The 14,928-nt window shown below is 42.5% G+C and overlaps 2 protein-coding genes across 2 annotated transcripts in view; one reads left to right on the top strand and one right to left on the bottom strand.

Annotated features, from left to right (window-relative positions):
• The window catches only part of eva1aa (eva-1 homolog A, regulator of programmed cell death a), a 72,107-nt gene extending 61,834 nt beyond the window's left edge, over positions 1–10,273 (bottom strand). The window contains exon 1 of the mRNA XM_085771348.1: positions 9,935–10,273. Within this exon, the coding sequence (XP_085627474.1) occupies positions 9,935–10,043 (109 nt within the window). The 5' untranslated portion in view covers positions 10,044–10,273. The remainder of the gene's footprint in view (positions 1–9,934) is intronic.
• Positions 10,274–11,444: 1,171 nt separating this feature from the next.
• mrpl19 (mitochondrial ribosomal protein L19) lies at positions 11,445–14,254 on the top strand. Its single transcript, XM_085771352.1, has 6 exons — positions 11,445–11,578; positions 11,789–11,903; positions 11,999–12,117; positions 12,402–12,536; positions 12,961–13,142; positions 13,688–14,254. The coding sequence occupies exons 1-6, from the start codon at positions 11,500–11,502 to the stop codon at positions 13,907–13,909; spliced, it is 852 nt and encodes a 283-aa protein (XP_085627478.1). The 5' UTR covers positions 11,445–11,499; the 3' UTR covers positions 13,910–14,254.
• The last annotated feature ends 674 nt before the right edge of the window (positions 14,255–14,928 follow it).

Raw genomic sequence — 14,928 nt, 5'->3', positions numbered from 1 at the left:
GTGAAATCAGATTTCTACTTTCCTCTTGTGGACCCGGCATGTACATTTACTTAACTATATTGTTCTGACACTGGTGATGCTTATTTGATAGCTACTTAACATTTTTTTGCACATCATTTGTTTAGCTCTTATCCCCTCTTTCTGAATCTACAACAACACATTGCTTTATATTGAAAATACTTTACATTACACATAGCTAAACATGCAAACCCAGGACATAATGACTCTTATAGATGAAAATAAACATCTATAAACTAAGTAAGCTCAAGGTCCAAGCTCTTAAACTGAGCCAATTATCACATTTAATTATCATACTTACTGCCCAGCTATAATATCATTTATTATTATGACCATGCTCTGCTGCCAATGGAAAAAATGCAGTCAAAGTTTGCCTGGTGATAATGATTTTTGGCATGTACGGGGAAAAACAAGGGACAATCTCTCCCCCACTCTCTCTCGCTCCCTCCCCCCTTACCTGAGCGAGCCAGAGGGGCCAGTAAGCAACAGATTAGCAGTGCTTTGGGGAGCAGGCTGCTGTAGCGTGCTGTAATGCAGACTGTCAGTCCGTCACAGTTGGGGGGCTACACAATGCCTCCTTGTTCAGACTGGCCCTTCTGCGCCCCACCTCTCTACCTCTCCATCTCCCCCTCTCTCTCTTTCTCTCTCTCTCCCTTTTCTTTCTCTTTCCCTCTAGGGGTTTAATCAAGCCATAAAAACTAATGGTGTTCAAAAATGTTCTCCCTCTCTCTTATGAAGAGAAAACAAGGTATAGAAAATGAGGTAAGGACGGAAGAGAGGACTGAAGGATGGAGGAAGAATAAAAAAAAAAAGGGAAGGCGGACATGTAGACTCCTAAACCGAACATAAATCAGCTCCCAGGAAGAGACAGACAGACAAAAAGAGACAGAAGGAGGAGGGAGGAGGGGCATCAAAGCATGGCTGACATTCTCCAAGATGCAAGAGCAGAGAAAGGTGTGTGTGTTCCTGTATGTGTGTGTGAAGGTGTTGCGGCTATTCCATGTGTATGTGTGTTGCAATGTGGGAGTTGATCGAGAGTATAATTCTACAGCCGGCCCATAAGTGGGGTGGACATGATGAGATAATTGTCGGTGCACACACCCACCAGTCTCTTTCTCAACACTTGTCTGTGTTTATCTACAGCTCAGTTTCATCCTCAAACTGGATGGTGCCAAACCTCTGTACCTGCAGCAGCAGGTATACAACCTCTTCAAATTTGATTGTGGGCGAGTTTTCAGAGCACATCATCTCTTTCTGAAAACTGCTGTAGTGTCTGAGGCGTTTAAGATGACAAATGAGAGTGCATTCCTAATTAATTGCACAATTGTTGCCTAAACAGGGATAGAGAGCAGCTTGTGAAGTGCAGCTGCATGAGGCAACACCAGGGTGTCACTGAAGAATCCTCTTCACACATTTCACTGTGTTTTCTTTGGGGTTTCTTACACCCCCCTCCCATACTAGAGAGGGCAAGTGCAAACACACACCTGCAATGTCTACATATACGTCTTTGCAGATAAACGGTCTGGGAATTAGACCCTCCCCAATAACAGTTATTACTAGTATAGAACCATCCAGCTCAACATCTGATTGGGCTATTTGGGTTTTAGAGACTGACAGAAATTCTGTACAAAATAATGATTATCGTATTAAAGTCTGGCTGGTTGAGCAGTTTTTCTGCTGATTATGAGATTTGATTCAGCCCCTTCTCACAGCTGGTAGTTAGGCCTGTTGGTAATTTGAAATGCTGTCTGGGTTTAATTTAGGAGTTTCGCCCCAAAATCAAGTTTGAGACAGACACTGTTTGAAAGAGCGACACCTACTCTCACTGGAATTACAGTTATAACAGTTGTATGGCATTACACCAACACACTGACATGCTATATTACTGAGACACTCAGGCTGCATTCACACCTGTAGTTTGGTTCATTCACCTCAGATCCTTGTCACATTTTGTGAACAAAAGCCTTTAAAGGGATAGTTCAACATTTTGGCAAATTGGCCCATTGCCAGAATCCCTATAGTCATGGCAGTAGGTTTGTTACCTTTATTTGTCAGTGAGAGCTATTTTTAGAACGGCCGCTATTTTTAGAAGAGCTGCTCAGAGCTACGCTACGGAGGCTAATGGGATTTCTTGATTTTCCTCATTAAACTCATCAAATACACAATCCAATGTGGACAAAAACTGCCCCCGACGGGAACGCACATCAGTGGTTTTGCATGAATTTACCTCGAAAACAATTCCTCGTTACGTTCTGTTATTATTTCATAGCTTGGTGAATGTGCAGGTAACAACTTGTCCACCAGAGCCTTTTGGAGTTGTTGGATTGTGTATTTGATGAGTTTGATGAGGGAAACCAAGAAATCCCATTAGCCTCCGTAGCGTAGCTCTGAGCAGCTTGTGGCTCTGCTCCGCCGTTCTAAAAATAGCTTGCACCGACAAATAAAGGTAACGAACCTACTCCTAAGACTATAGGGATGATGGCAATGGACCAGTTTGCCAAAATGTTGAACTATCCCATTTAGCACTGAAGTACACCGGTAGTAACTGCCATACTGCATCATTATCACTATATGAACCTGCACATAGGCTACTGTAACTATGACCACTATTATTTGTTAAGCGGTTTTCATGCCTGTTGAGGGTGCGGTACCAAACAAACTCTTGGGCGATTCAGTTTAGAAGTGAAAGACTTCTGACCCCCATTAGCAGGTGAGTTAGCCAGTTCCCATGACCTTCTTCCTGTGTTTACTTTCCTGTCCCAGCCAGACAATCTGGCCAATAAGCAGAAAATTGTCACATGGTTTGGAGGGATTCATTTTGATTCACTTGCATTTAAAAACAGACCAAACCAAGGGGAAAGTGAGGTTACAAACTCATTGAGAGACCTGGACTAGACCAAACAAACCTTAGGTGTGCAAACACCCTTAGACTGCAACATGCTCAGAATAAAAACAAAAAAGGTTCAAATTATAGGAGGCAGTAGTTACTGTGAGGTCACACACACACACACAAGCAACACACCTCTTTCAGCCAGCCAGCCTCAGACAGGTTGTTTGGTTGACAGCTTTCACACCAGCACCACAGTTCATCAAACCAGACAGGAGTCAAAGCACCCTATTCATGTCTTTCCAGCATGGTACAGACTGAAAGTGACTTGACTCTTGCTTCAGCTAGCAGGTACATCTTTTTCCACTGCAGACAGCACCCCCCTCATTGCAGCACTGAGCTATTGTGACAAATGGAAGATATTGAAGGGATAACAAACCAACACTGATACTTGGCCGTTAACAACGTCCCACCTTGCACGACAATGATACTGCAGTAAAGACACTTTGTGACAAATTAGCAGTCTGCAGGGTTTTCATGTCACCCTTTGATATCGTATCAAATCACTTGGGACCTCCGCAAAAAGCCTAAGTACCAGGTACTATCCGTAATTTTAGCTCTATAGAAACCCATTAAGGTGGGTAGAGTTGAGTCTATGGAACCTGTATACCATACAGTGGGAAACAACAGCAGTTCTCTTTAGTGTGATACTGTGACTAGTGTCAGATTTAACAGTAAAACTCCCTTTGCACAGAAATAATGAAATGTGACTTAAACATACTCCTGTTCTTTGTGCTAGACAGTCAAGACTGCCTGAACCGAGACCAAGACACTACCAAGACCAGGGAGTATCAAGACCAAGACCAAGACCAAGACCAAGACCAAGACCAAGACCAAGTCAAGACTGACCAGTTGAGCTCAAGACAAAAAACAAACAAACTGTTACACCATATTTTACTGTTCCGCAAGAGTTGTAGAACGCGAGAGGACGAGTGCCGTCTGTGTCACAAAATGCATGTGATTGGTACCACTTGAAGGGGGTGCATAAATAATGATATCCAAAAATAAAGCACGTCTGTCTGGATATTGTAGGCTACAAATCCCTTCGAGATCGTTCTGCCAGTTCAAGACATTGCAAGACTGAGAGACCCGCGAGACAAGACCGAGACCAAACACTGTCGAGACCGAGACAAGACCAAGACCACAAAAAAGTCTCAAGAACTACAAGTCTAGATATCAGGGGCTTTCTAACAAAATGCCACTGCACTTTACTGCAGTATTGCCACAGCAGCAGCCAAATTACTTCATAAACATCACCTCAGTCAGGATGTGCCGTCTTTCCACACATATTTTGGCAACGGGACAAAAGCTGATTTTGATTGGTCCATGTTAATGTGGCCTAGAAGCCAGGACTTGAATCCGTTGACACAAAGCTCGCTTTTGAGACCACGTCTGCTTTGAACACATTCACATTAATCATGTCAACACATTTTGCATTCGATGCCTCGTCCTTTCATTCGGGGGATTTCCGTCAGCGCATTGTGGTTCTAGTAAAAACACAGGTAAGAACCGTGACTTATTTTTAGAACGCCACCCCGACGATTCCCTTTTCAATCACTCACACTAGCGCAGATATGATTTTAAAGCCCGCCTGCTTGTTGCAGTGTGATGTGGGATAATTCAATTTCCTCACACGGTGCTTAAAATTGAGCGTTGGGGAAGAGTTGTTTCCCGTTATAAACACCCATCTGTCATCGCCAACACCACTTTGTTGTTCCCCAACATGATGTCAGACTGTGCTTTATGTCTGTGTTTGTTTACGTGCTCATTGTATCCAGGTGGAGAGACTTACACAGCAGGTCGTGTCTTTCATCGCTATCATGTTGTGCCAAGCCAGACTTCCACTTTAAATTATACACACACACAAACACATCATATACTGCGCCATAAATACACATCCAGAGGTTAGCAACTGCTGCCTGCATCCAAAGGCTCCTCAGGTTCACATCTCTCCTTGTCTTGTTAGAAACAGGCTTGTAAAGATGGGACTGACACTGCTATATACGACCAGCACCACTCACCCGCAACTACAAAACTGGATATGGTATGGGTGTTTCAAATGCCAGCAGTAAATTCTCAGCATGCTAAGTGCACACACTGCAGCTAATGTGGAGCACAAACCTCTGTCTCAGTTACCTCTGGGTTTCAAATGACCTTTTATTTGTTGGTTGATGACTGGGTCCATTACAAATCCAGCTCTCATCTGGTAAAATTACCCAAGTCAATTGATTCACATTCGCAAACTTCTTATTTACTGTATCTTGTTCATTGGTAAAGAGCAAAGTTCAAAGGTTTTGTGGTGTAGCCCTTAAAAAAATAAAGTTTTCTACAACTAAAATTTCATGAAAGTAAAGGTGAACAGGATTCAAAGGGACTTGGGCTGATAAGCAGAAACACATTCAGACTTGATATTTGATCAAAGCTGAACCATATCCCTCTGCAATCTGTCTCCTCTCAGCGTTCGGGTGGTTTTAACCATGAAATCAAGAAGGGATTTCAGTTTAAACCTAAACTGCGATGTTGTAAGCCTCCTCTTTGACACAACAGCTCTTTATGTTTTGATAACATCAAGCAACGGATCAAAATCCTTGACAGCTCATTCCTTTGCTAACCTCATTCATAGAAACTATTCTTTGAAGAGAAGCACACTCCCTCCCTCTCTATTCACTTCAAGAGAAAAGCAGCCTTATGCCAGGGCCCTCGCTGTCCGCCCAGCCGCCTGCCTCCACTGCACTAGACAAAACAAGCGGGAGGCAGGATTTGTTTAGACAGAGCTCACCTGGCGCTCACGCAGACACAGAAATAGTGATCAGGCAAACCCTGGGGAGGAGCGGAGGCAGCAATGAGGCAAGGGAGCTGAGGTGTATATATGTGTGTGTGTGTGTGTGTGAGTGGGGGAAGGGACGGGAGCAAGAGGGGAGAGCATGGGGCTCAGTGCGCTGCCCTTATCCAGGGCCACTCAAAAAATCAGAGCGGATTAAGATTTGAGGGGCCTCGAGTGGCGCTCAGCGATAGGTGGAGGGGTGTGTTTGTGTGTGTGTGTATGTGTGTGGGGGTGGGTGGGCAGTCAGAGGTAGCCTAATCCAGGACTTGCACACTGGGTAAGAGCAGAAGAGGATTTGTATGTGTTGGCTGCAGTGTCATGAAGTTTACTCATAGAGGCAATCAGCTGATCTGAGCTCCCCAATCATCAGCATCAGCATCAGATGGCTACAGAACTTTGATATTGTTTTTTTTTTTTATTATGGCTAAAGCTAATGTAAAGTTATGTAAATGTAAAGTTATTTTCATTGTCAATCAATCTGACAAATATTTTCCCATTAAGTGATTGATTGTTTAGTCTGTAGAGATCAGAGCATAGTTAAGAATCATAACCCAAGTTTATTTTGTTCACTTCGATTTAATAAATGATCACATATTGATTGATCAGTTATCAAAATACTGCTGAAAGATAATCAGCTGTAAAGAAATGCTGCTTTTAAATTGATGAACTAAAAGTTGCTGTATAATGTATACAACAGATCATATAATTTCACTTTGGGTCTCAGAAAATCTGATTAAATTGTATTAATTTTGCCATTTCCTGACACTTTACACCAAACGTTTAAACTAACAAAGAAAAATAATTAGCAGATTAACTAACAGTGAAATAAATGGCAGTTGCAGCCTTAATTGAAATAGTTGTGGATGATTTACTGTTTGTCAATACTGTACCAGAAAATTTGTTTCAGCTCTACAGTAATTGACTCATCATTTTTTCTTCCCATTAGGTTTTAACACAAACCTAAATCTGGGGTTTGCTTTTCCAAATAATTTGTAATTCCAAAATTACAGTTTCATCGGGAGCATCAGATATTTTGTTTGAGATGAGATGTGCAAAACATACTCACATAGCTCTAAACGCTAAACACCAACACTACCAATCAAAACAAATCAATGGTAGTATATTCAAACACACGATCCCTTATTCCAGGCCTTCCCTTATACTGTGCAGCCGTACTGTGATGTTAACCAAACATCTTCTCCTTCATCCTCTTTTGAACTAACTTCAAATTCATGACCTGAAGAAAAGCTGTTGACTTTCTTTCTACCTTTCCCGACTGTGGTCAACATGTGTGATGAGCTTCGACAGCAGGGAACAAAGAGTGAGATGGATGATAACTCCCCCTAACCACACACTCGCAGTTACTATGGGTTGACCTCAGTTGACCCCTTAGCCCCTCAACAGCCTCACGTCCCATTCACTGGGGTTAAATAGGGTTTTTGCCTGCAGGATTTTATGACATGGAAAGAGAAGGAACGTCTCTTCACTGTAGCCCTATGTGGCAGGGTCATAGAGTTTGCCTGGTGGCAACTGGTTTCAGTGAGTAACTCTCACTCAGATCCAGAGAAAAAATGATTTCTGATGTTGTTTTGAACTTTTTTCTAAACAGTCAAGCATGCATCGCTTCTTTGTACCTTTGCAACTAATATATGTGGTGACAAATATCTCCCACATATATTTGTGGTGGATATGAGCAGCAGAAGTAATAGGCAGTGCTCATTAAAGGTAGACATACCTAAAGGCACTCACAGCAAATCAGCTGTACAGTTTTATATAAATTTAATGCTAGGCAACAACTGAAAATACACATAAATTAATATACTGTACTAATCAGATCACCTCTATTTTCGTAATGTTGTGCACTATATGTGATGTAGAGGGGTCCATATTTGAACAACAAAGTGAAGCAGTATGACGTACATTTGTGGTAATGGATGGTTTGAGGCTGGCTCGGCTAGCTGTCCGATAAAGAGGAGTTATGGTACAGACTGAGTGCTCGTCACACGAGTAAACCGAATCACAAAGCATTAGAGAGAGAGAGAACACCATAAGGATTAATATTCAGCTCTATGAATTTTCAATAAAGAAAAGTGGTAAACCTTGTAAAATAATGGCTATTAATTAGCTTTGCTGCTACCTCTGTTAGCCTAGGGGCTCTTAAGTGTTGCTTGGCTCACTCCACACCTCTAATTAGCCGTTCAGGAAGCTGTATAATAGCGGATGATAACAGGGAGAGAGACAGAATTAAATTACCCTCTAACATAGTTTGTTTCCATTTCAGCAGTGAGTTGAAAGCTGCTGACGAAACATGAAACTGCCATTACTCCTGGTCGTCGACAAATGATCCCAATGCAAGAAACACAGATTGAGACAGCTGATCTAAAAAAAAAGAAGCCCATGATAAAGTCCAATCAACTTTTATGACCAATGGAGGTCAAACAGTTGGCTCCACAGGTTTAATCCGCCTCAGTGATCTAGGTCCATTGATGAGACCAGCGTGTCCACCGTCATCATCAATTGAACTGACAGAGGCCTGAGTGACAGATGTTAGATCTGAATCTACCACTTCTGTCACCCTGAAGCCCGGCAGCACCTGTCAATCAAGGAGCTCCCCTTGGTCTCTGAGGAGACTCCAGCTGGTCAAGAATGTGAAGACTGAAGGATTTCTTTGTCCCTGAGGTATTCCGAGGAAGTCCCCTTTCTCATTTCATTCACACGGATGCTTGGTCAGCATTGCGCTGCCTGGCATCTCTGATGAAGCAACAAAATTGCATCTGGGGATTTGACGTCAGTGTAACAGGCCTGATAACCGGCCTAAAGGAAACACCCAACAGGACAAAGAAATACTGCACCAGAGCTGAAACTTCAACAAATTAACTTCTCCCTATGACATAATATTTGCATAATCATGTCTAAGCCGGGGTATTGGTGACGGTGCTCCAAGCAGCGGAAATCTGGACTCAGATGGTTTTATGGTTTTCCCTTTCTTGCTTAATTAACCACCATTTGAGCTCCTTGGTTGTGTCATTTATGGCAACAAACCACTCACAGGAGCAATGGCAATTACAGAAATGAAACCTTGTTAACAGCCTTCACTACAAGTAATCTTAAGCAGCTCATTAGGAAGCAACATGGACTCATGCACATAGGGAGTCCTGCAACAGGCGAGCAATGTTAACATATACATCTGCTCTTTAGCACCTTTCTCCCCACAGTGTTTTAGGCTGCTCGTTTCCAACCATTAGACCCATTAGGGGCCAATTAACACCGACACAAAGCTCCCTTCCTGTTTTATGGCACTGTAAACAAAACCTGCAGGCTTGCCTTGGGCTCAGCGCGGCTCAGCAGCCTATAATGCGACGCAGAATAACTCATTAGTTTACTAATATGCAAGGCCTTTCTTGGAAGACATGAAAGCCTACACAGATTCCGTCACAGCAGATTGCATATAAACCTCGAGTAATTGGCAGGACCCAGCCTTGTATTGACTTTGACGTTTCCAACTGATTGTGTAGGTATATGAAACGCAGAAAATCATAAAAGTCGGCTTTGGGCTTTCTTCTCCGAGCTGTAAATCTGTAGTAAAGGACAGCACTTGATCCAGACAATAGTTCCCATCGAGTAACACATTAACCACATTATCCCATTTATCTCAATTGCATCAATGGGATATGTGTTGCCGAGCTATGCCGGAGTGATAAACCAGCACTTAATCCCAATAGCGGGATGGCTTTACAAAAAAAAAAAAAAAAAAGAGGGAACCTATCGTTTGAAGTGGCCTATGTGGGTCACTCTCCGCAAACTGTGTCAGAATTGGCCCCGAAAGATAAAGCGCAATGCGGGTGTTTTCCGCATGTTTAAGTTGTGTTCCTGTCGGTTTATGAAGCAAACATTTAGAGTGAGCATGCTGCAGCACGCCAGAGGCACGGGTCGTCCTGAGAGGACAAGTAGAAATCACTGCTCAGAGTTGTTTTGGGGGAAGAGGGGAGGGGGGGAGAGAGTCGCTGATCAACAGTTTAGAAACATGCGTAATGACTTAACCTGTGTTTCCACCTCCTATAGGCTGCAAATAGACGCAAATACTCCTCAATGGAATAAAGCACATGCGCGGAATGAAACAAGTGCAGGACATGCTGCTGATCGCCGCTTGTTATAGTCTGGAAAATAAGTTTGTGGACAAAAAAAAAAAAACGATTATTCCCAACCTGAAAAATCTGAGGAGCCCTTGGTGAAGTCGCAGAGGACGATCAGGCACGTTATTCCCAATAGGAGCGCATTACTGACGGCTGAGAGAGTCCCATCTGAGAAGAACATCCTTGAAGCCTCAGAAGTTTTGGGTCTCTCCGTAGCATTAGAAAGTCCAGAAACAAGAGCAACAGCAGCGGCATTGAGTTTGGTTGAGTTTCAGGTTCTGTGTCGCAGGCAGGAGATGAGCGGTCCCATCATGTCTCTGTAGTCTTCCCTCATCCTCCCACCACACTGCTGTGACACTGGGCTCGAGGTTCCTCTGGGCTGGAGCAGTGCAAAGCTCTCTCTCTCTCTCTCTCTCTCTCTCTCTCTCTCTCTCTCTCTCTCTCTCTCTCTCTCTCTCTCTCTCTCTCTCTCCCCCTCCCTCCCTCCCTCCCTGCCTCTCCCTCCCTCCCTCTCTCTCTCAGTGCATTTCTAACTGCGTGCTGTGTTGTGTGGTGCAGTGGAGGAGGCAGCCCACCTGGAGGACCAACGCTCCCTTGCACGGCTTCAAAACCCTAGAGTTCCCTGTCACATAGCTACAGGCTGAGGCAAAAAAAAAAAATCTTTCTGTATTTCTGTGTTTGACCTCTAGGAAATGATTTACAACACGGAACTTTTTTTTTCTTGTTTAACTCAAAGAATCTAAGTGTTGGAATCAATAGGCCATAATCAATCAAACCAAGTTATATAGGCTAATCATACTTGAGTATTTTGACTTTACTATTTCAGAGGCAAAAATTTGATTAAAATCATCTAATGAAATTATGCGTTGTCATTGATTACACTGCTGAAAACGTATAGTGTCAGGGGCCAATCTTGATACTTAATACACATTTTCTGCCAGCACTTTTGTATTTATAGGCTAAATAAACTGGTAGATGCAGGCTTTTTCCTGATGGAATAATTGAGTTTTATTACTATCTTTAAATAGGAAACGTTTGATGTTGATGACTGAATTAATCTCTATTTATTTTTAGAAAAAATTCCACTCTGCATTGCGGATAACATAGAGGCTCCATTATGAACGCAATACGTGTAAATATATAATATAGGCCTCAGTAGGGGTAGGGAGGTGTTTATGAACAAATATGGGAACACAGACTCTCTTTGCTATTGACAAAATAAAACAACTGCTTAAGTTGCCATTTTCAACAGTAATAACATCATCTCAGCAGTGGCTCTCTCTGCTCCCCTTTTTGCATATTAGGCCTAATTAAATCAACATCATGGTGAAGGCAATTACAGGCCATAGTGGACAGGTTTTTCTATGGCTGTCATTTTTGCATCTTAATACGATTAAATTACTTTTCCATTAATTCAATTTGCTTTAATTACATTTTTCTATTTGGTTTCATGTTGGTTGCTGCTGCCCACAGGTGTCAACCAACTGGACATGGACCAAAACTACACCGGTGGAACAGCTGCGCCATCGTGTGCACAACTCGTGAAACAACAGATTCAGACAAATCGCGTTTCGGACAACGTTTGCCCTGCACGGCTTCCGTACAGCTTCACATGCTGCTACAACAGAAGGTCAGACATGGCAGCCTGCGTGAAGGGGCTCGACAAGTTTATCCTTTCCTTGAGGGTTTTACGAAACCTCCAGCTCCAAAATGAACGTAAGTAAACAGGATAAACTCCTCTCTCTCTCTCCATTACACGCCACAGGCCGCTGGCAGGTTGTGAAAACGTGTAGAAGTTGTCATGGACATATGAGCTAAGAAGCTAACGGTGGCTATCACTTCAGAGCTCAGTAATGAAATGTTTTACCTTATCTGTGCAAATGTGAGCGATGCACGTCCATTAAAATGTATCTTGTTGCCTTACAGGGTTTTTGTCCACCTCCTTGTGTCGTCCTGCATCCGGGGGGGAGCCACCCAAATTCACTCCTCCACCTAAACCTGTCATCGTGGATAAAACACAAACTCAGGCCTCTCTGCGAAAGTATGTCATAGAATAGTCTCTTGACTGACACTAGTACCTTGTTTGCATCGTGGCGGGGCTTTTAATGTGTTGTCCCGGTCGTCTCTGCCCCGCAGGTTCCTGAGCCCAGAGTTTATCCCTCCGCGACAAAGAACAGACCCTTTCAAGTTTTCCATTGAGCGGAAGGACATGATCCGCAGGAGGAAAGTGCTCAACATCCCTGAGTTCTACGTAGGTAAGAAACTGAAGTATGCTACAGGTGAAGGACATTGATTGAAGATAACCCGAACAGATTGAATACTCTCATCTGGAGAACATCATTTATACTTTAACCCACTTTGTAAACTTAAAAGGCCAACAACAAACTATTAGAGAAGAGGCCACATTATGATAGCCGTTGCCACTATTGTTATGCTACTAACTTATATTTACAAAGAACATAGAAAAAAAGGGTGTTACAAATGTTGTATCATTATCTGTATCATCATTTCAAATGTGCAATTTATTTATTGTCTCAAGGGAGCATCCTGGCGGTGACCATGGCTGATCCTAACGCCAGTGGGAAAACAAACCGCTTCGTTGGGATCTGTATCCAGAGAGGTGGGAAAGGATTGGGAGCCACATTTATACTAAGGAACATCATTGAGTACCAAGGTGAGCTGTATTTAATGTCTCTAAGAACTAGTTGAACAAATGCCTTCTGAAACACAGACTCTTGCATCATGTCTCCATGGCTTGAGTCAGACAAAAAGGAATATGTGGTTCAAACAATCAAAATCTCCTTGTTCTATTATAAATTTAAAAAAATTAATTACTGCTCAGGTCTGTCTGTTCCTCTGCTGACATACTTGTGTCTGATTTTAGCTACTTTTTCTAAGACATAATAATATAAGACATCTCCCTTACTATTTAATGCAAGTGCAAAACAGATGTTATTTAGATGCACATGGGGATTGTAGATATAATTTCTCCATGCACTAAAGAAAATCAAGAAACATCTTTGCAGCACTAATACAACAGTTATTTCTATACATGTTGTGATACATGTTTTAATTGTATATCTCTTTGTGTGGCCCAGGTGTGGAAATTTGCTATGAGATGTACAGCCCTCGTATCCAGAGCATTGAGGTGTTGAAGCTGGAAAAAAGGCTGGATGACAACCTGATGTATCTGAGAGATGCTCTGCCTGAGTACAGCACCGTGGACCCGGAAATGAAGCCTGTTCCCTTCTCTGTTACTGGAGAGGTGCCCGTCAACGAGGTACGACAGCTTCAACACCAACTCGGATTATGTATTTTCAAAAGGAAAGAGCTGAGTCACTGTTAATGCTATTTGAATTATTGAAATCACTAATATTACTGATGTACAAACGTTTTTTTGTTTTTTTTTTAAATATATTTTTAATATTTATAGTTGACAGTAGATACAAACAAAAGACAAACAGAACAAACCACACAGCGACAATAACAACAACAAAACAGTGACATACTTCACAACAATATCACATAGAGGGGGTATGTACAGTGCATGCTACTGATTTCAAAACAAGACATCAAAAAAATGACAATAGGCACCTCAGCACCTGTTTCCAAACATCCCCGGTCCTGAACCCAGTGTCGTTCAGCACATCTGCATGTACAAAAGTTTGAGTTTTGAATGCAAGGCTTGATGCACAGTTTTCTTTGGTTAAAGGGACAATGAGGAGTTTGTATTTGGTTATAAAAAAGTATCATATTGTACAATTTTCTTATGTGATGGAAATGAAGCATGTTGAGAGTAACTGGGCATCTCTGTTCATTTCTCAGACCAAAGTAAAGATGCGCCCCAAACCGTGGTCAAAACGCTGGGAACGACCCAAGTACAACGTCAAGGGCATCCGTTTCGAGCTGAGCCTAAGCCCGAGGAGGATGGAGATCGCCCAGAAGTGGGCGATGCCCTGGTTGGAGTACGACATGCTGAAGGAGTACGACACGTCCAAGCTGGAGGAGCAGATCTTCGGTGAGGTCGAGCGGGAGATGAGAAAGTGAGAAACAGCCTCTGAAAAATCACATGCAACGTTTCTTCAGTGGAACCATCACGACCAGAACACAAGAAGACTGGAATATTAGATTTTCACGGACATGGAGCGCTCTGCTGGAAGTTCATCCAGATGTTAACCACAGCCACACGAGTGTATATAAGGACGGGCCAGTATGGAAACTGGTGTATACTGAGGAGTCGCGCCTTGAACTTCTTGTCTTATCCATCAGTCTGCTGTACAGAGTGAGTGCTTCCATTAGTCATCAGCCTTAGATGTGATGTTCGCCATTTTGCAGATATTAAGTTTCTATAATAAAATATATTAAATTAAATCTCCCAACTGTGGAATCACATCATGTTGTTCTCTTGTGCTTCTCTGGACTTGCTTTTTGGCTGCAGTCTTACCACTAGGTGGCACTATTCCTCTATATGTGGACCATCCATCAGCAGTTGCATAACATCCTTTGTTGTGTTGTGTGTTTCAGTGTTATGAGGGAAATTCCTGCCATGCTGAATAAACAGAGAGACGTATTATTTCAGCAAGACAAATGATAGGAGGCCTGTTATCAACAAGCAGGTTAACTGATTTTTAAGGTTTAAACTTTGTTTGTTTTTTTCACCCATTAGCACATGTTCTAGATTTGAGATGCTTCTGGATTCAAGTTAGTAAAGATTTCCATATAAATCAGCAAACCTGTTTTTTTGGAACAGACTTGATTGCACCGTTCTTTAAAGAAACAAACAAAAAATAAGGACCAAGGACACCCGGTAAAGTTTTACTGTTGTGGATGGAAAATTGTGGTGTTGAGATGGTATGTTAGAGCGTCAGTTGGGTAGTATAAAAACACTTGGACTCCTTATGTTATGTCTGCTCTCTGTGAATGTGTGTGTGTGTGTGTGTGTATAAACACGCCGAATGAGCCCCTGCACTCTAATTTCTCCATATTACAGGATGAGACGTGGAGAAAATGGTCTCTAATACAGGGGTAGCAGATGTTTACTGAGCTCATTACGGACCACACAGAGT

Source organism: Trachurus japonicus, chromosome 24 (genome assembly GCF_045865225.1).
Source record: "Trachurus japonicus isolate A0001 chromosome 24, Traja_1.0".
Classification (NCBI taxonomy): domain Eukaryota; kingdom Metazoa; phylum Chordata; class Actinopteri; order Carangiformes; family Carangidae; genus Trachurus; species Trachurus japonicus.
Note: the sequence above shows the minus strand (reverse complement) of the source record. Positions and strands in the feature narration are given on the sequence as shown.